This window comes from Pteronotus mesoamericanus, unplaced genomic scaffold, assembly GCF_021234165.1.
Source record: "Pteronotus mesoamericanus isolate MK-2021 breed Mesoamerican mustached bat unplaced genomic scaffold, CSHL_Meso_final scaffold_85, whole genome shotgun sequence".
Classification (NCBI taxonomy): domain Eukaryota; kingdom Metazoa; phylum Chordata; class Mammalia; order Chiroptera; family Mormoopidae; genus Pteronotus; species Pteronotus mesoamericanus.
Genome location: NW_026555329.1, coordinates 3,855,062 through 3,881,766, shown reverse-complemented (window position 1 = coordinate 3,881,766; position 26,705 = coordinate 3,855,062). Strand labels below are relative to the sequence as shown.

The 26,705-nt window shown below is 39.9% G+C and overlaps 1 protein-coding gene across 1 annotated transcript; it reads right to left on the bottom strand.

Annotated features, from left to right (window-relative positions):
* Positions 1–937: 937 nt before the first annotated feature.
* On the bottom strand, positions 938–26,705 carry SPMIP4 (sperm microtubule inner protein 4). Its single transcript, XM_054564051.1, has 11 exons — positions 26,422–26,705; positions 26,175–26,230; positions 25,603–25,760; positions 18,056–18,232; positions 14,020–14,091; positions 10,923–10,952; positions 8,859–9,040; positions 6,951–7,039; positions 4,959–5,133; positions 4,580–4,671; positions 938–1,984 (listed from the first exon to the last, which is right to left on the bottom strand). Exons 3-11 carry the CDS (start codon positions 25,734–25,736, stop codon positions 1,163–1,165), a joined length of 1,773 nt encoding a protein of 590 aa, XP_054420026.1. The 5' UTR covers positions 25,737–25,760; positions 26,175–26,230; positions 26,422–26,705; the 3' UTR covers positions 938–1,162.

Below are 26,705 nucleotides of genomic sequence, written 5' to 3'. Positions count from 1 at the left end.
AAATTCACCTCCGGCTACGGCGAGCTAAACTCTTGTGGAGGCTGTCCAAAAAGTATGACATTTGGCTTTAGGGTAATGATATCAAGCCATTTGTTTGGTCTAAATGTGCACCCTGAAATTCATTTGTTGAAACCTTAACCTCCAAAGTTATTTATGAGGATGGGGCCTTGGGAGGTGATTCCTCCTGAAGGCAGGACCCTGAAGAACGGGATCAGCGCCCTTATAAAAGGTTCCCCAGAGAGGCCCCTCCTCACTTCTACCATGAGATGACAGGGAGAACCTCACCAGACACCAAATCTGCCAGCGCCATGACCTCGGACTTTGCCAACCTTCAGAAATGTGAGAAAGGTTTACTGTTTATAAGCCACCCAGTACATGGTATTTTGTTATAAAATGGACCAAGACACCATCCTTTCTTACCACAACGAGAACTCCCCAGTCACTAGTTAAACCCACTGCCAGATGGTCACACTACAATCATTTTCTTTTTTTCTGCATTAAAGAAATGTTTCTTTGCCAGAAGGTTAAAGGAAAAGAAACATCCAGCTTAGAATGTGTGTATGCAGAGCATTTTGGGTTTCATCTTTTTCTACTTATTTTGCCCACACTTACATAAAGAAAACAGGACCCACGCACTTACTTTATTAAGGTGATGCAGTCTGCAGAGCTGTGTCCATCCCTCAGTTAACTGGGCATTGGAGTTTGGCCTTTTGTACCTAATGTTATTTGTACAAACATTTACATAAAGGGATAGTGTCCACGTGTTTATTTTATTAAGGTAATATAAATTGTATAGACATCTGTCAGTTACTGGGCATTTGAGTTTTTCAAATATTCATTTTTTAAAATAATAATGTAGACTTTGTCATACATTGTTTTTCATGGTTTTAGAAAATTCCTTGGAGGATAATACGAAAATGAGATTAAAGACTATAAGTTTTTCTGGTTCTAATATTTTATTGCCAAATTGTTCACTTTTCAGGAAGTCAAAAATCACCTTTTCTGGGTTCCTCTGACCAGATCCTAACTTCCTGAAAACATAAACCTCATTAACTAGGTCATTATGGCTCCTCTATAAAACAGAATCCAGGAACAAGGAAGGCATTCTATTATATTTTCTTTTCTTGCAGGAGGCTGGGTTTTGAAGGGAAGGATGATTATCTCAATTATAGAAATAGCAGGAATTATGGTCATAGAATTGGTGTTTCATCCCTGAATGCATCTTATCCCTGAGGTCTTTATGGTCTTCTAGAATCGATTTATGGAAGCGCTTTTGTGCACCACTTTTGGAAAAAGAGTTCTTGAGCTCCAGCAGGTCAGTTTGAGGCTTGGCCTCTCCAACTCGAGGAATCCAACCCAGAAGTGATTTTGTTTCTTCATCGTTTTCCGTGCTAAAGGCCCACGGTTCTTCTGGCTTACTTAAAACACGTTCTAGATCCAAAGCTGCTGAGTCTGGCTTATTTTGTAAAATACTAGGCTTACTAAGGCTAACAGGATTTTGACACATAGCATATGGGTCATGGAAGGCAGGTTTAACATGTTCATAGGGTATGTAATGGCTTGCGTTGCAGTAAGGTATGGGGTGGGGTTTCAGTGATAGCTGTCTCCAGTACAAATCATCTGTCTTTTTCGTATCTGTGATTTTTGGAAATGGCTGTATGCCATAAATGTCAGTCAGATCTTTCGTTGGGTAACAAGGTGGTTGTGCATAGGGAGGTAACAGGCTTTGTTCTTCCTTAATCTTGTCTTCAATATCCTGGTATTTACTGGTCATACCTGCTGGTGTGTTACCACTAAGTGCTATCATTTCTGTAGAACTGGGTATGAAGGTGTGAAAGTTACACAAAACTCTAGGGGTACAATCAGGACAGGAAGGCGGTCTTTGCTGGACAACAGCCTCCAGGGGACGTCGGTTCTGAAGCAATCGAGCAATTCGTCCTTCCAACGGTCTGGGGGGTTTTAAGGCAGGATGGGATTTTTCTGGCTGTAGTGGAGGGATAAAAAGGAGAAAAGTGATGAGTTAATAAACATGACATTATAAGGGTATTGCCACAATGACAAACCAAAAGCCACACCCATTCTCACTGTCACAGTAAACGCAGAATGGGTGTAGCAGTACCATCCCACTGTTCTTTGATTTTTAGATACTGAAATTTGGGTCCTAATAAACACAGGTTTCTCCTCTACAAATTTTTGCTAATATGGAAAGGGCATATTTTTATTTGGTGATAAAGAAATTCCTCTACGTAGCAACTCTTTGCTTTCAAACTTTCAAAGATTAAAAAAATAAGTCACTGGAACAAAACTTTTGCCCATCACCAACAGATGATGTTAACAGTTACGGGCAGTTATTTACATCTCTGTCAAAGTCTTCTTTATTAGGCCAACGCAAGAGTTCTTAAATCTTAGCTGAATCAGAATCAGCTTTGGAGCTGGCAGAAACCGAGGTTCCTAAATTTGATCTCTGAGATGGAGTCAGAAGGTCTGCAGTGGGACTTGGGAATCTGCTTTTTTAACAAGCATCTTGGTGATGCGCAGGCTAGGGATACTACATGCTTGAGAAACATTGGGCTGAAGGGGATCAGTCATATCTATTCTTGTTTTTTGAGATGTTTTATAAAAATTGTGAACTCAGTCATGTCCGTAACTGCAAAAGTAGTGAGTGTGTTGAAAGGGTTATTAATCGATACATGTCTGTGGGGGCAGGAGGGAGAGGGGAGGAGGTGACTTGGAAGGGGCAAGCAAGAGGCAACTGATTGATGTAGCTCTCGCACATTGATGTTTCTCTCCCTTTCTTTCTCCCTCCCTTCCCCTCTCTCTAAAAATAAATAAATAAAATCTTAAAAAAAAAATAAAAATAATAAGTATATTGATGGAGTGGTTGGAGGGATGGAAAAATGAATTATGTGATAAGCATTGTAAAATGCCAATGGTAGATGCTAGGGGATGGGCATATGCATATTAACTGTAAAATTATTTAAACTCTTCTGTGTTTGAAAATTTTTATATGTTGAAGGAAAAACGGAAGAAGAATGGATATATGACGATGATGGAATAGATAGCAGAGATAAAAATGAGAATGGTGAGGAAGAAACAGTAGTTTGGACTTGGAAAAAAAATGGACTTAGGAACATTCTTTTGGAACCTACTTTGTTCATAGTTAGAGAAGTTTCCATACTGATATTAACAAATCTGTTACAAGCTTTAACTAATCAGGTTCGAGTAAACACTATGAAAAAAGGGGGAAAAACCCCCTAGCTCTTTGAAATGCTTTGTTTAATTTGTCATAAACAAAAAATACAGGGTGTATCATATCCTACTTTGACAGTATCCCTTTATGCAAGAAGCAGTTTTAACACCACTATTTTATTCTACTAAAGCAAAATATTTCATATACATACTTATTACATCTAAAACATGCCTTCCCAGATCTGTTTATGCTTTAGTCTGAAACCAGCAAGATTCATTGAAAACTCCTACTATCTTAGGCATATTTTATCTTATTAATAAATACTTAGGTGTTGATTTACTTGCATAGTGATTTTGCATGTCATATACTTGACAAGGATCCTTTGTAACCACACATGTATTTAATAAAAGTGATAAAGCTGCTCCTGAGGGGCTGGACCCTACGGGGTCAAATCTGTGGAAATCTGGACAGTTGTTGAACACATTTGACAATGTCATAGTATACATGTCATCTTTTCCAGCCTTAGGGAATGCTTGTTGCAAGTGAAAAATACAATAAAAAACCCCTCAGGGAATGATACAGCACAGTCTATAGAACTACTTCTGGTGTTAATGATTTTATATTGCTTTGGGAAATACTAAAGCTAATGTAAAAAAAAGTATACAGTTGAGCATAAAAAGAGTTCATAGGGAAATAGCTTATAGTTTTTTTATGTGTTTTTCCACAATTTACAACTTTGAAACTGTTACTTTTGTTTTCAAAATTTTATAGCTTTAGAGGATAAAATTTAGACTCCAAATAAAACAATAAATGAATATTATTAAGGCATTTAACTTCATTTACATAATTAAGCCAACAGTTTATAGCTTCTGTCACTAAATAACATGATCATTACTTTCAGGCCATTTCACATAATCAATTAAGAAACGTGATATTTACGAGAATTTATTGGCTTTTGATTGTAATCCAGCCAAATCTCAATTATTGTGGATTTCAGGAAGAAGTCTTTATCTCTTCAAAAGCAGTGATAATGGACAAGATATACAAATATGCAGAGTCACAGAATTTAAGAATCTCATTAAATTACTAGTAAGCTTTTGTAAATCAATTCCTTTGTAAATTTTAGCAACAGTGATATAGTTTAAAATCTATTAAAATCAAATCAACCAGTATCATGATGAAAAAATGAAACCTTGCTTTTCTTCAAAATAGTGGAGAAAGGTACTCAAACCAGCTCAAATGAATTCAGAATTAACTTCTAAAATGAGTTAAATTTTCCTTTTTCTAGTTTGGTCACCAATACTCAAAAAGAGGTGGGCAAACCAAGAAAGAGCCCAACACATGGATACTTTTCCCCCAAATAACCAAGAGCTGATTGCAATTACTTACAGGCTTTGGGTCGAATCCTGTCTCTCCAGTTAACTCTGCCACCTCCTTTTCATGGTAATCATCCAGTTCAAGGGGGTTCATGGGCCCCAGACCTTAATGGAAACATCACATCTTATTATTTGGTTCAACAAAAAATGGCATGTAAATGATCTCTTAGAGAAAAACTTACCCATTCCCCTTTGTAATATAATTAGGACCAATAAACTGGAAACCAACTTTACCTCCTAGTTACCTGCTAAGAGAAACTCACTACTGACCTTAACTTCTGTTAGTACTTAGATTAAGAGACGGGGGGAGATATTAGAAGATGAAAGCCTGTAACAGCATTTGTCAACTACCTAATTGTGTTCTTTTTACTTGTATTAAAGTGAACTCATACCTGTGAAATCATGAGTGTATGAAGTAATCCAGTGAGACTTCTCAAGGTTTCTTTGTATGTTGGCTTCTTTTAGAGAGTTAATAGGATCCCAGGAATTTAAAGAAGTGTTAGGAACGAAGGTTTTAGGAGGTTTGGGGTAGAATATTTGCTTGTTTTTCTCAACACATTTATGAAACTAGAATATGAACATAAAAGATTATTGCTATTAATGCCATCTAGTAGAACAAGAGCCGATTCACTATCTCACCAGGAGTGGGGGCAAAGAAATTCCAGGCAACAGACACAGTGAGAGTTGAGCTGGGCTTTGAAGCGTGAGCAAGTTTTAGACAGATGAGAGGCCAGGAAGGGAGGGAATTCTGGAACAGGCCTTGGCTGTGCGCCTGTTGGAGGACCGGCAAGCGGAGCCAGGCTTGGGGAGGGAGAGCGGCCAGGTCCTGAAGGGTCTTTGCCGCTCTGTGAAAGGACCGGGCTTTACCCTTAGGTAAAGGGGAGCTAGACAAGGCTGTTGCAAAAGGGGTGTGACATGGGGAAAGCAACATTGTAACGAGCAGTTAGAAATGAGGGAAACTGAAAGAAGGGACTAAACTCCAGAGAGGGAAGCTTTGGCTGTGTGAACATGTAACGATAGAATGATCTCTAGAGCAACTTCTCGTATTTCTGGGTTGCTTAGATTTTGTCTGAAAGAATGAAAGAGATCCCGTAAAATAGATGATTCTTTAAGGACTTTTTCTTGATGTATCACTTTAGAACACACAATCAGGAAATGGCTTACTTTATAGACGACTGTGCAGCCTTGCAGCGACCGCACTGTGGCCTGCCACAGCGGTCTAAGTGGAAGGCCCATGTTCCCCGCCTTCCATAGTTATTTCCTGCCTTCCTCACAGATTGTTAGGTGCGAGGAGGGACATCTGGGAAACGCTTGGCACTGCCCCTCACAAACTCACTGGCCAATGAACGTTCACTAGTATTATTTTGAACTTTCTAGATATTTTCCTTCATGATTTAAAATTTTCTTTTTTGGCCCTCTCCCTCCCGGGAGCATGCCCACGCCTTTCCTTCCCCTTTCTTTCTCAGGCGGGCTTCTTTCCCCAAGTTCTAACGGTCCCCATGAGACTTGCAACCTGGGGAACCATGGGCAGCCGCAGCTCTCCTGAGCTGACCCCTTGAACCTGGCTCCAGGGGCCCCTTTTCTCTGACTCTCCGCTGAGCTGAGAGCAGACCCGCCTAGGCTCACTCCTCTCCCATAATGCTTCAAGGGAGCCAAAGCGGCCCCACCTAGGCTCACTGTGGTTGCTTCTTCCATCCTAAGCCCTTCCTTTATTCCACTGTCCCCAGCTTTAAAAAACATACTCTCAAAAAATTTTTTTTTCCTTTTTTATCCATGTGGAGTCATGGTATGAAGGTTAAGATTGGAGACTGAAGTCTCACAAGCCTGACTACTATAATAAGATAGCCACAAACTCTGAGGCGGTTTCCTCATCTATGAAATGGGGATGCCGATACTAACCTTATGGGCTTATTGTGAGGGCTAAGTGATGTACTGCGTATTAAGTGGTCTGAAATGGTTAGTGTGTGTAGCAATTTCTTATAAACAGAGGCTATTGTTTTATTTTATTTTTGATTCTACACAAATAATGGTTAGCACAAGAAATTGTGAATTTTTCTGAAAAATCTCCCAGTTACTCTATGCATATTTGGAGTTGCTTGCTCTATTACGGATCATAAGGATAGAGGTGGAGGACACAGTCAGTGAAACACAGTTTTTTTCCACCTTCTTTCAGGAGGAACCTTTTTTTGTAACTGGAAATGTTACATAACTGCCAAAAGTATCTGAAATCCGGTAAGAAAACAAAACAACAAAAAAGTGAATCCTGGTCAAAAATCTCAAAATTTTCACCTAGGAAGAATATAAAAACAATCATTTTTTTGATTTTTATAAACCTATAAAAACTTTTTATACTTTGTTTTAAACACATTTAAAAAGATACTCACATCATAATATACACCCTGACCTGGCCAAATCAAGGCTCTCTTCTTTGAATCCATGGGAAAATCAAGCAGTTCATATCTGTAAGGATTACCTGAAATTTTCAGGAAAGCACTGTTATCCTGAATATGTAAAAATAGTCTTCTAATTAATGGATTTATGGGTGCAATAAATAGAAACAAGATAATGGGAAGTAGAGAGAAATGCAGGCGCACATTTTTGCTATGTACTTACAACTTTGTTTGACTTCTTGCCCCTCCGCGCCTCCTTAAAGCACAGCATGTGGGCTACCTGAACAGTGTGACTCTCTAACCCTAGTGCTCCCAGCAGTAGGGAGGGTGACTGGTCCTTTACCTTTCTTGTTGGTGAAAGAAGTTTTTAGGTAAATTATAAATCATCCTGGATCCTCCTTCTCATTTAAGTGAATATAATTCTAAACTAACTGCTTTGGCTTTTCCCTGCCTAAATATCAGGAAATGGAGTTAGTACTTGCTGACTAAAAAGGTACTGAAAGAAAACATTTTAAAGAATACAGTTTCCTAGGTACTGGTGGTACAGTGTTCTTCCCTTATCTGCAGAGGATACACGAAACTAGTACTGAACTCCATACACTTTTTTTTTTTCAGTCTGATAACCCAGATGCCTTCTCAGTGACTCATGGGTGGGCAGCATGGACAATGTGGACGCGCAGAGCCACCTGGCAGGACAAAGGGATGACTTACATCAAGGTGGGACAGAGCAGGACACTGGGAGACTTCATCACACTGCTCGGAATGGTGTGCAATTTAAAACTTACAAATGGTTTATTTTGGAATTTTCCATTTCATATTTTCAGACCATGATTGACTGTGGGTAACTGAGTATGAAAAATAGTAACTGCTGACACTTATCTCTATCATCCATGAAGTAGTACTCATATTTCCATTTTACAGATTGGGAAGTGGAGGCACAGAAGTGAAGAAACTTGCCCATGGTCCATGGTGAGTAAGTGGCAGAGCCAGAATTCTACCCCTGCAGCCTGACTCCACAGTCCCTGCACTTACACATTCCATTGTAACGATTCTCAGAATGTTACCGTCTCCTAATGAGGCCCTGAGGTTGACAGTGATGATGGCAGTGTCTGTTCTTACATGTGGGTTCAATTATTCATGTGCAGGGGACCAGCACCAAAGGACAGCTCTTGGCTCTGACCTTCCACACAGACCACATGCATTCAACAAATATTTATCTCTGCCTACCATGTACCTTCTCTGTCACCTTCAGTTGCCTTCACTCTGTGGCCATAGGTTCCTTCTCTGTCTTGAGGTGTCCAGTGTGGGAGGGACTTGATGATCAGCGCATGGGTTGACCATCCTTTGTAATAAAACTCCTCTGGGAAGACCCCAATGTTTGCCTCTGTGATAAAATGCTCCCAGGTGTTAAGAGGAACTGAACAAACTGCTCCCATCACTTTCTGAGCCTTATTTCACTGAGGATCTTTCGCGTTCATCAGGGCTGCTACCTCCACGTCCAAGACTCTGATGCCATGAACCCACCATTGTCCCTTGTGCTGATTGCCTGAGCTAGGATGGAATTTTTAAAAGCTAAACCATAGGAACAAAAAGGAAACTAAAAACAAAATATAAGTAGAATAAAAATAACCAATACTACAATGTTTGTTTCTGGTTCTACCATGGGAAGCTGTGTATAAAGAAGAAAAGTTAAGAGCTTCTGCAGAGAGTCTGATTTAATTGGTTGGTGGTGAGGTCCCAGCTGATTCGAAAGTGCAGCCACAGCTGAGAACAACTTTTCTAATCTGATGGGTCACACTTTTGTGACTCGAGTCCTTCGCCCTACTTCCTTTAATTTTATTACTGAATAAACTCCAAATATAAGAAGAATTAACACTGTTCTGATTTTAAATCCTATTTTACCTCTTGTCTTCAAAACCGTTGTATCATAAGCCTTCGTTGGCACAGTGGGTGGGAATGGCCGCTGGCTTCGGGCTTTAATGCCAGTGTAGGGATCCTTCGGTGATGTGAAGGTCGGGAACATGGCGCCGCGACAGATGTGTGTGTGGTAGGGGTGTTCGATTGGATACGGGGAGCAGATTTTGCTGAGATTTAGTTGAGCAAACAAAACAAAACAAAAGAGCAATTTTAAAAAATTAATCATCAAGCCTTCATTGGAACCCTTCTCTGTGGCAGGTCCTGGTCTAATCCCTGGAGATGTGACAGTGAGCCCAAGTCCCTACGCTCACGCAGTTAGCATTCTGACGGAATACATGCCATGAGACGTCAGAAAACTTTTTAAAGATCTTATTTATTTATTTTTAGAGAGAGGGGAAGCGAGCGAGAAAGAGAGGGAGAGAAACATCAATGTGTGGTTGCCTTTCACGCCCTCCCTACGGGGGACCTGGCCTGCAACCCAAGCATGTGTCCTGACTGGGAATCAAAGCAGTGACTCTTTAGTTTGAGGCTGGACTCAATCCACTGAGCCACACCAACCAGGGCTGAAATTTTCTTAATTTTGCTAGACAAATCAAAACTAAATTTACCATAATTTTTAAAGTTAATGATAGTGAATTATCAGTGAATAACTTATACAATTGACATAAAAATATGAAGTAGAAGATATATGAATTTTACAGTTTTTAAAATTTCTAGTTGTTTTTAATTCTCGCCTCTTGTTTTAAGAGGGTTTGAGTACTTTATTTTATGGAATCACTTTTGGGCATTTAGCTTCAGTACGCAAAGTGATCTCTGACCATCTTGGATTGAACTTTCAACCCAGGCCATCTGTTTCTTTCTTTCTTTCTTTCTTTTTTTAAGATTTTATTTATATTGCCCTGGCTGGTATGACTCAATGGATTGAGTGCCAGCCTGCGAAGCAAGGGGTCACTGGTTTGATTATCAGTCAGGGCACATCCCTGGGTTGCAGGCCAGGTCCCCAGTCGGTGGCTCACGAGAGGCAACCACACATTGATGTTTCTCTCCCCCTCTTTCTCCTTCCCTTCCCCTCCAAAAGTAAATAAATAAAATTTAAAAAGTATTTTAAAAAGATTATATTTATTTATTTTTAGAGAGAGGAGAAGGGAGGGAGAAAGAGAGGGATGGAAATATTGATGCGCAAGAGAAACATCAATCAGTTTCCTCTCGCATACCCCCACCAGGGACCTGGCCTGCAACCGATGCATGTGTCCTGACCAGGAATTGAACCGGCAACCTTTTGGGTTTTCTGGACGACACTCAACCCCCTGAGCCATACTGGTTTGGGCAGGCCATCTATTTCTTTAAGCAATCAATCAACAAAATATCCTGCCTGGCTATGTATACAATGCTGCTCAGAAATAAAAAAGCCAAAGGTAACTAGCACACTCAAAGAAAGAAAATTCAACAAGTTAAAAAGATTGCAAGGATATAATTTTCCTATTTTGACAAATTAGCAGAGGCTTAAAAAAAAAACAACACTGTGAGAGCTATCTAAATTAGAAGAAAATGGAGATTAGGAAATACATAGAATAGAGAAATGTTTATATATAATTAGAAAACAAAGTAAGAAAAGGCGAGATTAGTGCCCTGGCTGGGTGGCTCAGTTGGTTGAAGGCTTGTCCCATACAACAACAAAAGGTCATGGGTTTATTTGTGGTCAGGGCACATACCTAGATTGCAGGTTTGATCCCTGGTCAGGATGTGTATGAGAGGCAACTAATGAAAATTTCTCATATCGTTTTTCTCCCCCCTCTTCTTCTCTCTCTAAAATGAAAAAAAATAAACATATCCTCAATGAGGATTAGGGAAAAAAAAAAAAAAGAATAGCAGGGGATATAATTGGGGGAAATGAGTAATACTGTTACCTTGGACTTCTGCCAGTCTCTCCTGCCACTTGTTAAAAAACCTTTAATGAAAGTCTCATTTGTCCTCAAACTAAGACCCGCAGATTGCCAATACTTTTTTCTTAAATAGAACAAGGAAGGAAAACACACATTATATACTTACTCTACTGCTGAGTGAGGTGGTTTGGGCATCCTAGAATAAAAACAGGAAACAAATCCTAATTTTTATTATGGACTTTTTAAAGCTTACATTCCTATTAGAAACTTGCATAAGAATTTTAAAAATCCATTTTCCAACTACCGTGTCTTTAAGATAATACTGACTTTATAAAATCTTTTTTAAAATTATATTTTATTATGGTATTAGTTGTCCCAAATTTTTCCCCTTTGTTCCCCTCCACCCAGCACCCCCCCGCCCCCCCCGCCCCTCCCTCAGGCCATCCCCACACCACTGTTCATGTCCATGGGTCATGCGTATAAGTCCTCTGGCTGCTCCATTTCCTATACTGCACTTTACATCCCATGGCTATTCTGTAACTACCTATTTGTACTTCTTAACCCCCTCACCTCTTCACCCGTTCCCCCACAGCCCCATCAATCCGGCAACCATCATAATGCTCTCTGTATCCATGATTCTGTCTCTGTTGTTCTTGTTTGCTTACTTTGTTTTTTAGAGTCAATTATTGATATGTATCTGTTGTCATTTTATTGTTCATAGTTTTGACCTTTTTCTTAAATAAGTCCCTTTAACATTTCATATAATAATGGTTTGGTGATGATGAACTCCTTTAGCTTTTTCTTGTCTGGGAAGCTCTTTATCTGCCCTTCGATTCTAAATGATAGCTTTCCTGGGTAAAGCAGTCTTGGCTGTAGGTCCCTGCTTCTCGTGACTTCAAATAGTTCTTGCCAATTCCTTTTAGCCTGCAAGTTTCTTTTGGGAAATCAGCTGACAGTCTTATGGGAGCTCCCCTGTACTTAACTAACTGCTTTTCTCTTGCTGCTTTTCATATTCGATGTATCTTTAACCTTATTTATTGTGTTGGCCAAAAAGTCTGTTTAGTTTTTGTGAGAAAGTGAAAAGTCATTTTCACCAGTAACTTTATTGATTTGTATGTTTTGAGTATGTTGGCATTCTCCTGCATGGTATAATGTTGATTGTCCTCAATTAATGTCTTGATTTGATCGCTATCAACTTCAACTGGACTGCGTGGAGCATGGTCCAGCAAAAAAATCTCTGGTGCAAAACTTTGCAAACCACTTTTGACATGTTCGATCAGTCACAGCACCTTTTTTCTGCACTGCACAAATCTTTTAGTTGTGTTTTTACCTTTCTTGAAATAATAAAACATAATATGCTGAAAATGTTGCATATTTTCTTCCATCTTCAATATTAAAATGGCAACTCAAAAATTTATCAATTTTGCTAAGTTTTTTTATATGTACGCTGTTATGACAGCTGTCACAATATAGCTAACACAATTGTTTTTGAATGAAGTTAAAGACAACTAAGTGCTACTAGAGCAATCGTATGGAAAAACCGAACTTACTTTTTGGCCAACCCAATATTTTTGTCAATTATGTGTCTTGGTGTGGGCCTTTTTGGGTTCATCTTGTTTGAGACTCTCTCTGCTTCCTAGACTTGTATGTTCTATTTCCTTCACCAGGTTAGGGAAGTTTTCTGTCACTATTTTTTCAAATCGGTTTTCAATTTCTTGCTCTATCTCTTTTCCTTCTGGCACCTCCATGATGTGAATGTTGGAATGCTTGAAGTTGTTCCAGAGACTTCTTACACTATCTTCATATTTTTCAGGTTCTTTTTTGTTTTTTGCTGTTCTAATTGGGTGTTTTCGCTTCCTTGTGTTCCAAATTGGTGATCTGATTCTTGGCTTCATCTACTCTACTGTTAATTAATTCCCTGTAAATTATTCTTCATTTCAGTTAGTGTATCCTTTACTTCTGAATGGTCCTTTTTTATGCTGTTGAGGTTCTCACTAAGTTCCTTGAGTCTCATAACCAGTGCTTTGACCTCTCTATCTAGTAGATTTCTTGTCTCCATTTTTTTTTTTTTTTTTGCTTTTTGTTCTGTTATTTCATTTGGGATATGTTTCTTGTCTTCTCATTTTGGCAGCCTCCTGTGTCTGTTTCTATGTATTAGGTAGAGCTGCTATGTCTTCCAAGCTTGGTGAGTGGCCTAATGTAGTAGATGTTTTGCCTTTCTTCTTTGCAGTGCAGTTAGGACGGCCTACTTCTAATCATAGAGCTCTGGTTCTTCTGAAATTCACCCTCATAGTCAGGTGGTAGCAAAATTTCTCTGAGGCAGCCTGTCACCATGCATGTGGTGCAATTACATGACCTAAAGTGACCTGAGTGTGGCCTGGTTGGAGAAGACATATTAGTACCGTATGTTCTTCGACCTTTTGCCGAGGATTGCTGATCTCTCCCAGCTGACAGAGAGGCTAGGACAAAACCGACAAGCTTCTGAAGATATGCCTTTTCTGAATCAGGTCATTTGAAGGTTGTATATTTACTAATTATGCTGCCCAGGAACAACTATTTTTCTAAGTTAACTATTTTTCCAAGGGGATAAACAGGCTTTAGTAACCACAAATGTGTCTTTTTGGCTCCCTCTTGTGGCTAAGCTTTATATTAACTTCCTACCTATAAACAGATTCCTAATGATTCTAATTGTTAAAGGCAAAGAAGGGATATTTCCATTCTTACTTCAATATTGTCAATGTTTTATTTTTATCTGAAAATTAAAAAGTATGATTTTTATATTATATACAACAAAGTGTTTCAACAAATAAAAAATAATTACCAAAGTATTCCTTATCCAAAAGAGACTTAGGGAGTAATCTTACTATTTGTAGATTATCATAATGAACATCTTATAAAATTTTAATTAAAAATTTTGTTGAGGGCACTGGGGAATTTTCTATGAACATTTAAAGAAATGTAACATCCTTATTAGATTGAGTAACTAGGTCAAAGGCAGGGAAATGGACCAAGATGGCCTGTATGAATCCTTGCAAACATTACTCTTTCATATTTCTTATTTTTTCTTGTTTAAATACCACAACCAATTAGTGTGTTTTAGGCTTATTTGTTTTATTTTTGTCATTTGTTTGGCTTTGGTTTTTATTATTAATACACTCTTTAAAAAAAGGAACATGTGTTTTCTAAAAGTTCCCATTTGGGGGCTTTCTATTTCTCATGTAACTCATTTTCACTTATATAAGGGAAATAAACCCAAAACTTACAAAGAATCATTTCCATAGATGTCACTTTTTTTGTTCTGTGTCAAATAATAGAATTGTTCAATAGGAAGCTTTCTGAAAATAAAGAAAAGATTAAATTGAACATCTTTTCAAATTAATACAGTATAACAATGAGACAGGAAAAGAGAAGTAGACTAATACAACTATATGTATATGGAAATTCAGTTTATGAAAAGGAGGCATTTTAAATCAGCAGAGAAGGATTTACTTTTCAATGAACAATGCAAGAGGGAAGAAGGGTTGAGGTGGGTAGAAGAAGGTTAAAGGGAATAAATGGTGATGGAAGGAGACTTGACTTGGGGTGGTGAACACACAATATAACATACAAATTAGGTATTGTAGAATTGTATACCTGAAACCTATATAATTTTATTAACTAATGTTATCCCAATAAATTCAATAAAAATTAAAAAAACAGAAAAAAATAAACAATGCAGGAAAAATTCACTAGCCATTTGGGAAAAAAATAGATTTGTTTCGTACTACTTACAAAATAATTTCATGGATTAAAATCTAAAGAATAGGGAAATACATACAGATATTAAGAATTTTTTTTTCTTTCAGTGGTAGGAAAAAACATCTTAAATAAGATTTTTCTTTGAAAAGTCAAAAACCAAAAGGAAATATGATAACATCAAATAAAAAATGTGATGATAGGACAGCATAAAAATCTCAAATAAAACACAGATTAGAGGAAATACTTGCAATAAAGATATGTAAAGGATTACTACATAGAACATAAAGAACAACTAAGAATTTATAGCCAAGAACAATAAAAACAATAAAAATGGATAAAGAAAGTATAAGAACAGAAAAGGAATGAAAATGGCAGCACCTAAGAAAAAAGTACTCAACCTAAGCAGAGAAATGCATTCTAATAACCAAGATACTCATTAGATAGGCAAAAATTATACGCTTGGATACTATAATACAGTTGGCCAAGAGTATGGGGAATTAGATGCTTTTAGCCACTACCAAGAGAATATGTAGCACTGGGGCTATATCTACCAAAATTAAAAATATTTATATATTGTGACCCATAACTTCCTTTTAGATTTTCCGCAGAGAAACATTCATGTATGAGCTCAAGCAAGTCTATACAAGCATATTCATTACTTACAGTTAATGCAAAAACAAAAAAGAGGGGAGGACTATTACGAGAATGGCTAAATAATTTATGATATATTCATATTGTGGAACGCTATGAGAAATTAAAAATGAGGTAGATCTGAATTTATAATCTCTAGAGGTTATACAGAGATAAAAAGCACTTGCCTAATACTAAATCAAATGTATCCACACATAAAATAACACAATATATTTTCAATAGGTGCCTATAAAATTATGTAAATGCCTATATAATTATGTAAATGCCAAAAGGTGTGACTCGAGGAGACACACCAAAGTGGTACCTGTAGTTCTCTCACGGAAGGAGACTGGGATTGGTGGGGTGGTGGTCAAAGGAGGCTGGGCCTTGTACATTTTTTTAAAAAGATACTTTTTTAGAGCAGTTTTAGTTTCACAGCAAAGTTGAGAGGAATGTAGAGAGACTTCCCACATACCCTTTCCCCTCACACATCCTTAGCCTCGCCCACTGTCAAGATCTCCCACCGGACTGTGTATTGATTACAACTGATGAACTTACATGAACATGTTATCACCTAAAGCCTTCGCTCTTGGTGCTTTTAATGTGTTCGTATATTGTAGTACTCCACTGTCCCTTGTGCCTGCCCAGTATCTTTTGAACACCCACCCTATATCTCATCTCCCCAACGTAGATTCCAAAAACCCTGCTTTCTCAGCCTCTGAGAATGGCCGCAGAGTGGGAGGGTTTTTTGTACCCCACAGAATACTCACCAAGAAAACCCCATGACTGAGAATGTTCTCGTTAACGAGGTAGATAAAATGAGCGAGTCTGTGAGCATCAGCTGGGCTTTCTCTGGTCACCCCAGTGCCTGCTCACTGGATCCATAAACTAAGTTATCAGGGCGGCAGAGACAGAGGTTGTTTTGAGTGGACTCATCATCAGCATGAACTTCACCCTCATCAAAACTAACCTGGCTATGTTTGAGTTTGCAACCCTAAATACTTCGGAGAGAAAAGTCTCTCTGGTGGGAGGCTGATTACACTGGACCCTTCCATCAGGAAAGATAGGATTTATTCTCAGAGGACTAGACACTTGTAAATGTGGATTTCCCTTTCCTTCTCACTATACTTCTGCCGGGTGCACCATTGGTGGACTTCCTGAATGCCTTATTCACTGCATGCCATTTAAACAGTAGTACTTTTGACTTAGGTAATTTACCACACACACAAGAAATAAGGCAATGGTTGAATTAAAGGATACACTGGTCTTATCAGATACGCAGAATGGTAGAGAAGCTATTGAAAATTCAGTGATGGCTAAGTGTAGCATATGCTCCGAACCAGTAACCAATAAACAGTTTCCCTCAAAGCCAGAATGCAGGGTCGAAAAAGCGAAGCGTAGAAGTGGGAGTGATGCCCCTCGCTGTTTACTTTCTGTTACACTTGAGAACTCAAGTTTACTTCCTTTCCAGGCCCGGTCTTTGCTGGCTTAGAGGTCAAGGGAGAAAGGCTCTCATCAGAGAACACGACAATGGTCCCATTGAATTGGAAGCTGAACCGACAGCGTGGTAAGCCGGGGCTCCTTATGGCTCTGGAGAAAGCAGGCAAGACAGGAGTGTACCAAGTAGGCTGGGATGATGGATCCTTAAAGTCAAGGGCAAGAGGACTGCTGCTGTACAATGATGGGGAAAGGGGTATTTCTAGAACATAAAGAATCTTTTGGAAAACTCCTAGTATTGCTCCCAGTGGCACAAAGTTAATGGAATACTGTTGCATCTTCACACTGAAAGCTTAGATCTCTCAGGAACAGAATCTGGGGTTGCCCTGCCAGGTAATGAGCTCCTACCAGCTCAGGTTCTGGCTGAGGACAAGGGAACTGGGAATGGGTGTCGGAGGAAGGAAATTATAACAGCCACAGGAGCCTCGGGCCAGCGGGAGAAACAAGCACTGCAGTTACATGCCACATTTTCTTCCTTGCTATGTTCGGTATACTTTAATATATTAACTAATTTTTCCTCTCCCTTTTCCTTATTATCTCATGTAGGTTATGTTGGTGACGGTTCATCAAGTGCATACATGCGGGCTATGGGGACAAGTTTACAACTGAACTAGACAGGAACAAACGTTACGCAGAGATCCTAGACTTGGGGCTGAATGTAGGTGCTGAGGAGGCTTTGGGTCTTCCCTTTTGCAGAGGTAAGTACATTTCCACTTGTCTGCTTTGTATTGCTCTCCTTATGCTTTGCAAAGGTCATTGGCTGCCACATGCCATATTGTTACTGTTTCTCTCTCAAGCTGTGGCTTGTCCATCCTATTTTCTTTTGACTGCTTTAGAACAGCAGGCTCATTAGCTAGATTGTTAGTAAACTAGGTAACCAGGATTGTTAGAGAAAGCAGGAGTAAGGAGGCTCTGTGTGAAGGTTTGATGGATTTTATTTTGACAAATAAAATATTGAGACTTTAAGATTTATAAATGATTATTGAAATATTTTGATAATTGAAAACAATGCCCAATGCATTTTAATAACTATAGATTGATGAACAAATTAGAAATCAAAAGTTCGAAAAATTCAAGAACATCTGTATAAATTTGGCCAGCTATTTTTTCAAGCAAAGACATTTTTAATTGAATTTCTTTTGGGAACATTCCTATTTAGTTTTAGGTAAAATGTGATCAGCAAGGGAATTAATCAAAATTTCTGATCATAATACTTGAACATCTCTAAGGACAGAAAGACATCCATAAACACTTTTTTTTTTTTTTTTTTACTGACTTCGCAATTAGGAATTATATAATTAGTTTTTCCATCTGTGTCTTCTTATAAACAGCAAAAGATATAAGTTTGGAGGTAGATCAGTTGAAAAGGACTCACAGTAGAAATAAAACGAGTGCTAAGACCTCAATGTGAAAACAGGCAGGTAGACTGTTTACCTTGACCAGGTTCCTCCACCGAATCCGTAGTGCTGATGGCCCTTGCCCAGGGCACGCGGAGGCTCGCATTTTGGCCGGTGTTCCTCAGGGAGGGAAATGGGAATTATCCCGCCGTACTCCCTGTCAGCGCCCCATGGAAGCCTACACTGATGGAGCGACTCCCTTAATTCCTGGTACCTGTGAAAACAGAGAGACTTTTTCAATAGCTTCAGTATGGATTCTGCGGTCAGAATGTTTGTGTCCCAGCCCCCTTCCCCCTCAATTTATATGTTGGAATCCTGATGCCCAATGTGATGGTAAAAGAAGGTGGGGCCCTTAGGAGGTGGCTAGGTCATGCAGGGGGAGCGCTTATACTCGGGACGAACACTCCTGTAAGAGGCCCTGGGGCGACTGCCAGCCCCCTCCGCCACGTGCGGACACCGCCAGCGGTGCCGGCTATGCGCCCGGAAGAAGGCGCTCAGCGGAACTGGACCAGGCTGGTGCCGGCATCCTGGGCTGCGGCCTCCGTTACTGGGAGAAACAAATGTTTGTCGTTGACAAGCTGCCCAGTCGGTGGTAGTTTGTTATAGCTGCCCAAACGGACGAAGGCAAACAACGAAAATTCCCGCAGCTGCAAAATCATGTTTAGATTACATGTTTTAGGACACGGATAGAATTCTCAGTGCTATGTAGATTATGATAGACACGGGTTATTTAGGCCTCGTTGGATTGCTGCAAGAATGAGGTGACATTCCTGAGCGCCTATTGTTATCTTTTTTTTTTTTAACTTTTTAACATTTTTTTGTAGTATGTATACTTATTTCTTTTAAATGTCTTCATTGAGCTATAATTCACATGGCATACAATTCATGCATTTAAAGTGTACAATTGAATTATCTTTAGTATATTCACAAGTTCGTACAACTCTCACCACCCTAATTTTGGGACATCTTCATCACCTCAGAAAGAAACTTGGTGCTCTTTAGCCACCACCTCCCACGTCCCCCTTCCAGCCCCAGCCCTAAGCAACCACTGTTCTATTTTCTATCTCTGCAGATTTGCTCATTCTGGATATTTCCCATAAATGAAATCTATATGTGGTCTTTTGTGATTATATCACATATCAATAGTTCATTCCTTCTAATAGCTGAATAATATTGCATCATATGGATAAAAGACGTTTTCTTTATCCATTCATCTGTTGATGGACATTTGGGTTGTTTCTACCTTTTGGCTATTGTTAGTAGGTGGCGCTGTACACTTATGTGCAAGTTTTTGTGTGAATACTTGTTTTCAGTTCTTTTGGGGATATACCTAGCAGTGGAATGCTGGGTCTTAGAGTAATTCTGTTTAATTTTCTGAAGAACTCTCAGACTGTTTTTCACAGCGGAACATTTCTAACATCATCAATGTACAAGGGTTCTCGTTTCTCCATATCCTCACCAACACCTTTTAAAAAAAGGAAATGTTTCCTTTAAAAAAAAAAATTATAGCCATTCTAGTGAATGTGAAATGGTATCTTTTTGTGGTTTTGATTTGCATTTTCCTAATGACTAATGATGTCGAACATCTTTTCGTGTGCTTATTTGCCATTTGTATATATTCTTTGAAGAAATGTCTACTTAGATCCTTGACCATTTTTAAAGTGGGTTATCTTACTGAGATGTATGAGTTCTTTATATATTCATGATACAAGTCTCTCATAAGAGATTGGATTTGCAAATATTTTCTCCTTTTCTGTATGTTGTCTTTAAATTTTTTATCACATCCTTTGAAATACAGGTCTTTGATTTAAATGAAGTCCAATTTATCTATTTTTTTGTTTTGTTGCATGTGCTTTTAATGTCATATCTAAGAATATATTGCCAAGTCCAAGATCATGAAGATTTACCTGTATGTTTTTTTCTGAGTTTTTTAGTTTTAGCTCTTAAAATTCAGGTCTCTGATCCATGTTGAGTTAACTTTTATGCATGGTGTGAGATAAGGGTACAACCTCATTCTTTTGCATGTGGATATCGAGTTGTCTCAGCACTGTTTGTTGACAAGACTATTCTCTCCCCATTCATTGATCTTGGCTACAGATTATCTTTTGATATTAAAAAATGGAGAGTACTGTAAAGGTGCAGAAGCACTTGCTCCGAATCTCTATCTAGAGCTTCTTTAATAGTGATTCTCAAAATGTGGACCATGAACCAGCAACATTAGCATCTTCGCAGAGCTTGTTAGAAACACAAATTCTCAGGCTCCACCTCAAATGTTGCTAATGTAGGAATCAGATTTTCTGTGGGTGGACCCCAGTAATCTATTATAACAAGCCCTCTAGATGATTCTTGTGCATGCTAAAGTTTTAGGAACATTTCCTTATTCAGCAGTTACCTTTCAAAGAAATCAGGTCTCCAATAATCCAACCCCCCACAACTGTACCATTCTGTGGGCTGGAGACATGGACATTTCCTAAGGTGGTTGCTAATTCAGATGACACTTTTTGCTCTTTCTTCATGAGGAAGTGAAGGGCAGGGACTCTGCCTTGTTCACTGTTGTATCCATGCTATACAGGAGGTACTAAATGGATGTCTGTTGAATGCATGCATACATGAGTGAATGGGCAAGAACCAAAGGGTGGATTTGTTTCCTGGACTGCAGCTGATGACACAGTAATGAAAGACTCAGGCTAGAGATGGCCTCATGAAACACTTAAGACTGTGGCAAAAGATCTGCTTCCTAGTTGGGAAGGATTTAATGACTTCCAGTTTCCAGTAACGGCAGTCTAGAGTAATTGGGCCATCCCTCCCACTGAAAACAACTAAAAATGCCGAAAAGGGAGCTTCTGTATGGTGAACACATGAAGATGCAGGGAGAGTAGAGTGCTCAGGCGTGAAGCTCTGTGTCTCTTCCCACAATACCTTGCCCTGTGCATCTCTTCCATCTGGCTATTCCTGAGTTATATCCTTTTATTGTAAAACAGTTATCACCAAGACACGAAGAGTATAATGTTCTAGAGAATAAAGAACATTGATTCATCACAGTTGCCGCTGCAGAGCAAAATGAGGACAAGTCACTGTAGACAAGGTCTCTTCCACACTCACCACAGAATCCCCAGGGTATAGCGTAGTGTTTTGCAAAGATCTGATGCTCAACAAATATTTACTGACTAGGCAGTTTTCTTTGAGAGCAGAGAATGACATGAAAATCTTGAAAAGGGAACAATTGTATTTTGGGTTAAATTTTTTTGAGGAAGTTCAATTCTATTTCCATTTGACCTTATTGATTTGCCTTGAGAAGACAAAAAACAAAACAATGCTGAAAAGAAGAAAAAATAATATTCTTAAAAGCAAGTAGCTGTTAACAAGTCAGAAAGGAAGAGCAGAGCTTCGCAAGAGGGAAAATGGGAATCCAGAGAGGTAAACAAACATAGAAACCTCTTTTGCTCTTAGGGCAGTGTCACTTCAGGCAAATTTTTACTTTAAGGATTTTGCAGGATGAGGGGTACAGAGATCACCTAGGTGAGGAACCTGAAGGAGACCATCTCCAAAATAAGCTGGGACCCCAAAAGGCTACCCTTTCATGCTAAAAGTGAGTCAGACGTAAACCAGCTCCATAGTCATCTTCTGCCCAAGTTTGCATCTACTCTTCACTTGACCTTGGATTTAAGTAGTTTAGGATGGGTAGTATACTCCCTGGCCCATTGTGGGACCAACCAGATTTCCTCCCAAGAAGGAAGTAAATTCTTGGGGGAATCGTTGTCGAAAATGAGTCCAAATGATGAGTAGGACGTATAGGTGGGAGAGGGAAGATTCTAGGCCGGGGAATAACATGTGAAAAGGCCTACAGGTTAGAAAAGTTATAGACTTGACAATTCTTGACAATGTGGGCTCCAGGATCCTTAGGGAAAAACTTGCTTTGTTTGATCAAATATTTTGTTAGGCCACTTGGTATAGAGACAGAGACTCTGCAAATATGGGTGTTGGAAAGTGACCCAGCAGCTTCAGACATTAAGCCGCTCAGAGGCGTGAGAGCTTTGGTGTTTCGCTGCTGTGAGAGGAAGACGGAAGGGGAGCAAAGGGAGAGGAAGAAAGAAGCTAGCAGGACAGAACGGTCGGAGAACGCTGGTGACAGCTGGGCTAAAGGACTTGAAGAGAATGGAAGTTATGGCTAATGAGGGGCTTTAGGTTACGTTGTATGGTGGGATGTAGTTCTTCCTCTTGACACCTAGCTGATCGGTGAAATTTACCAGGCTCACAAATGCTCCATGTGGATGAGGTCTTTGGAGGAAACTAAAGAATGACTGATTTTTGTGTCTGGGTCAAAACGTTGTTGAATATGAAGAGCGTTAAGTGGAACCAGGAGCTCAGAGTCAGTAACGACTGCCCCCTACCCCCATCCGGGGAATTAGAATACATTTTGAGAAAGGCTTTATTTAGAAATCCAGAAGATATGGAATAAGATATGCTCCTCCCTATGGATGAACCAATATTTCTCCTTGATGTCACTTTACAGAATTTTGAACATTAAATTTCGATCTCAGGGGGCTGAATTTATCCAGTAATTATTAGATACACTCATTTTTAGTTGGCAGAGAGCTAATAGTCAAAAAATATTCAGTAATCAGAAAGCAATGGAAAGAACCCAGAAACAAAACTGGAACATATAATGAAATCTTAAGCAATTATCAAGACACTTCCTTAATTGATATGTTTGTTTGTCTATGGAGCTGGAGAACCTGTTAGAGGTAAGGAGATGTCAACCGAATGGAAGAAAGAGATAGACATCTCTGATTCCGAATAGCTGGGCCTGCCAGTCTTAAATTTTCATTGGAGAGAATATAAAAGGCTACTACCTATTTATTATTTTAAAGGGCAATCCACTGAATATATATATATATATTCAAAATATATATATATTAAAAAATATATATATTTATATCAGTGACCACTGTAATTGCTTCAAAATTTACCAGTGGAGAAAGTAACTGAAGCATGAAGACTAACTTGCCCTAGAACCATGAGTGAGCCAGAACCATACTCCTGGTTATCTTACTGTTTTCAGTGCTTTCTACCAGCCCAGAGGTTCTCAAAATAAGCTGAAAACAACTTCTAAAAATGCAGATTCCCTAGACCCACTTCAAACCTAGTGAGCTAGAATATCTACAGAGCCTGGGAATCTGTATTTTTAGACAGCTTCTCAGGTGATTTTGATGCCCCCTGTCTGCCTACCAGCGGTGGGTAACAATGGTGCTGTACTGCATCGCCTATTCTGGAAATAAAAAAAAAAAAGTAGGCTGATATGAGCAAATCATCTTGCATCGCTATTAAGATGACTAACTTAGTTCAAAATACATGGCTATTTAAAAAAGACATCCCCTTCTGCACAGCCATGTTCAGAAATCTAAGCTACCAAGAGCTAAGTGTTCTAGGACTCACGCTCATCCTTATCATTATGAACAGTAATTACTAAAGGCCAGCAGTGTTTTAGTTTGTTTTGTTTTACTTTGGAGATTTGAGTCAGGAGTCATTGACCCTGAACCTGGTCTGAAGAAATAAGCCTCGGCATCGATAGACCAGAGGTACCACTCAAGGTTCTCTTGATGGCACTTTCCAGAGCAGTTCAGAAGAACAACATGGAGAGACAAACGAACTTCTGTTTCTGTCGGCTTCTCAGCTGACTCTAAAGGGGGAGCGAACAGGAGGAGTTCTGAGACTACGTGATCAATCAGCTTTCCTATTTAGGGACTACGAAAGGAAAGAAGTCACATGGAGTAAAGGAGGAGAGTAAGTTTTAGTTCTTAGGAGCAAGGACATCGTTGTGTGTAGATATTGCTTCAAATAATACCTTATTGTAGTTTACAGGTACCTACGATAAGTCAGTTAATGAAACAATTACTTTCTCAAAGAAGCTCCTCTTAAATTTCATGCCAGTAAAGGGTTTTGGAGCCAATTACTAACCAACCATATAACCATTTACATGGAAGGGATCAAAATTTCAGTAAAAAACCTTAGATGAGTACTTTTGAGGGGATAAAGAATCAATCGGACATGGCTGCCGTGAATTCCAACTCAGGTCCCTTTGGCCAAGTATAAAACCTCACAATGCTGCTTATGAGCCAGGGTCAGCTGCTCATGCCCAGATCACACAGGACCAGCTGAGGGCTCCCTCTGATTCAAGGGGAGCTCTGCCTGATTTGCTGGCCCTCGGAGCTGAGTAGGAATTTTGGGCTGACAGCTACTTTTTGGAATCAGATAATAGTAGAAAAGCAGGTGCAGCAAGGACTGACTCAGTAGAAGTCACAAATCTTCCCCACAAATATGAAAAGAGCAGTTTATAAAAATTAAGTTGAATATGATCTTTAAATTAAAAAGAATGGAGAGAATGCATGTTGAGATGTTAACAGTGGTCATTATTTCTGACAAAGGAAGTGCAGAGGTTTTCTTCCTTGTGCTTTAATTTCATAAATATTCTGTCAAAGAAAATTTGTTTTCTTTGTGGATTTCCATGAGGTCTAAATTATTCACAAGGAACGTGTTAGTTTTATAACTAGGAAAAAAAGCTGCCTTTTTCCTCTGTCATATAAAGAGCACATTTACAAACTGGAGCAGACCATGCAAGTCTGATCAAGGTGGTGAAAGCTTAGATGCAAGAAGAAAGAAGAGTAAAGTGTGTTGAGGGCCGCTGTTTAGCCTGGCAAAGAGAACCCCGAGCAAGGGCTGCTGCCCTGGAGATGACCGATTTTTCTCATTTTGCACGGCTTCCGAGGGAAGGACCAGGGTCAGCAGGTAGGCAATACAAGGGGGAAAAATGTTCTCCGTGGGAAGGAAACAGACCGGAAGCCCTCAGAATTGCAAGGGGCTATGTGTGTGGCAGCGATGTCTCTGTTTTCAAGTGTTTGAACTGAGGCTAGGTGACTTCCTGTCTGGTTTCTTAAATAAATAATTCTTAAGATGTCTGGCAAAGTGAAATTAAAAAATAAAGACAAGCAAAACAAAGAAACGAGGAAACAACCACAGGGTTGTTTTTCACTGTCCACGTGTTCTGAGCATTTTTTTCCTCCTCAGAATGACTCAAGTAAATGCAATACAGGAAAGTTGGCACTAGATCTTGGAAAATTTGTTTTACCTGTTACTTCATACATAAAATGGGGATAATAATAGTACTTTCCTTTACTGGGTTGTTTGAGGATTAAAAAAGTTACTACATAGAAAGTGTTTGGTACAATGCCCACACATGGTAATGACTAAATATATATTAGATGCAATTTTAATCATAATCTGTAATTAATGTGTTACAGGAAATTTGATAAAGCAAACATTTAGGCAGAAACTATGAACAACAGACTCTGGGAGTATTTTTAACCAGATGATGTTATAAAATAAAAAATTACACAGGTTAATTTTCAAATGAAGGAACCAGTTATTCTAGAGCTCTAGCATGAAATGGATGAAGTTGATGTCTACCTTTTAAAAATACACACTAACTTTTTATCGAATTCCTAACCATGTGTTTTTCCTCATACTTAAAAAAAAAAAGATTTAAACCCTTTTAAAGTGTTTTGCTTTCTCTAGCTTTTGGTTTACCTGTCCTCTGAGGCAGTTGGGCGAGCAGCTGTTCGCAGCGGAGTGTGCAATTCGTTAGAGTAGAAGGTGTCGGACAGTATGCCAGCTCCTTCCAGCTCCCTGCAGCAGCAGGGCCTGCGGTGCATTACCTCCATGCTGCTCGGCTACAAAGGCACGCCCTGGAAAAGAAAAGCGGGGCACACTTGACTTGGGGGTGGACTGGATCAGTCACTGTCATACTGACTCTCCCTGGGGCGGGGGCCAGGAAGCCTGCTTTGGACAGCTAAACTGTTCGACCCAACGCTGAAGAGAAATCAAGGGCTTCTTGTGGACCCTCAGATGTCACATCAGTAATAACTAGCAACTGAAGTTCTATGGAAATGACTTGCTACTCAAACAAATCCAGGAAGTGGGAGATGTTCCCAGGTGGTCTAGGTCCATACAACGCCTCTCTACTTCGCGGACACGGGCTGAAATTCAATTGTTGTCTCAAGTTTAACCATTACTATTCAGGAAAACTTAGCTGATGACGCCCCCTCTCCCCCACCCCACCCCAGCTCCTCACGGCCTTTCTAAAAAGTAGGGGGACTTACTATCCCCCAAAATCAACAGCTTCTGAAGGCTTCGGGTATCGGAAACGAGGGAAGTCCTGTGCAGAGAGGTGGATAATCAGTGGTGAAGTATGAGCTGGATCCCAACAGGTGAGAATCCCACCCCACCTCGGACTGGGAGGGGGACACCAAGGAGGCGCGGTGGCTAGGACCACGGGCCCGGGAGCTGCGGCCGAGCCTCTGGGCCATCGACACCCCGCCGATCGGCGCCGCGGGGTTTCCGACGCACCTGGGACATCAGCCTGGGAGCGGCGCTGGACTGCGTCTCCCCTTCCCCTCCCCAGAGCTGGCGGGCCTCCGCGGAGCGTGGAATTCCGCCGTGGTCCGCACCTGCGGCCCCAGGGAGCTTGCAGGCAGGTGCGGGTGAGGGAGAGAGAGGGACAGCGAGCAGGCCAGGGGTGGGGTCGAGGGTGCCTGTGACGGCGACCGTGACCGTGACACTAGGTAATGCATTCTTGCGGGGCAGCCCGTAGCGTGACGAAGTTTCGCAGGAAGACAGCCCAGGAACTCCCG

Coding starts and splice junctions, on each gene's coding strand:
- SPMIP4 (XM_054564051.1), bottom strand. CDS start 25,736: ATGGAGGTAATGCACCGCAGGCCCTGCTGCTGCAGGGAGCTGGAAGGA. Junction 9,041..10,922: donor CCACCTCACTCAGCAGTAGA/GTAAGTATATAA, acceptor ACTAAATCTCAG/CAAAATCTGCTCCCCGTATC. Junction 4,672..4,958: donor ATACACTCATGATTTCACAG/GTATGAGTTCAC, acceptor GTTTCCATTAAG/GTCTGGGGCCCATGAACCCC.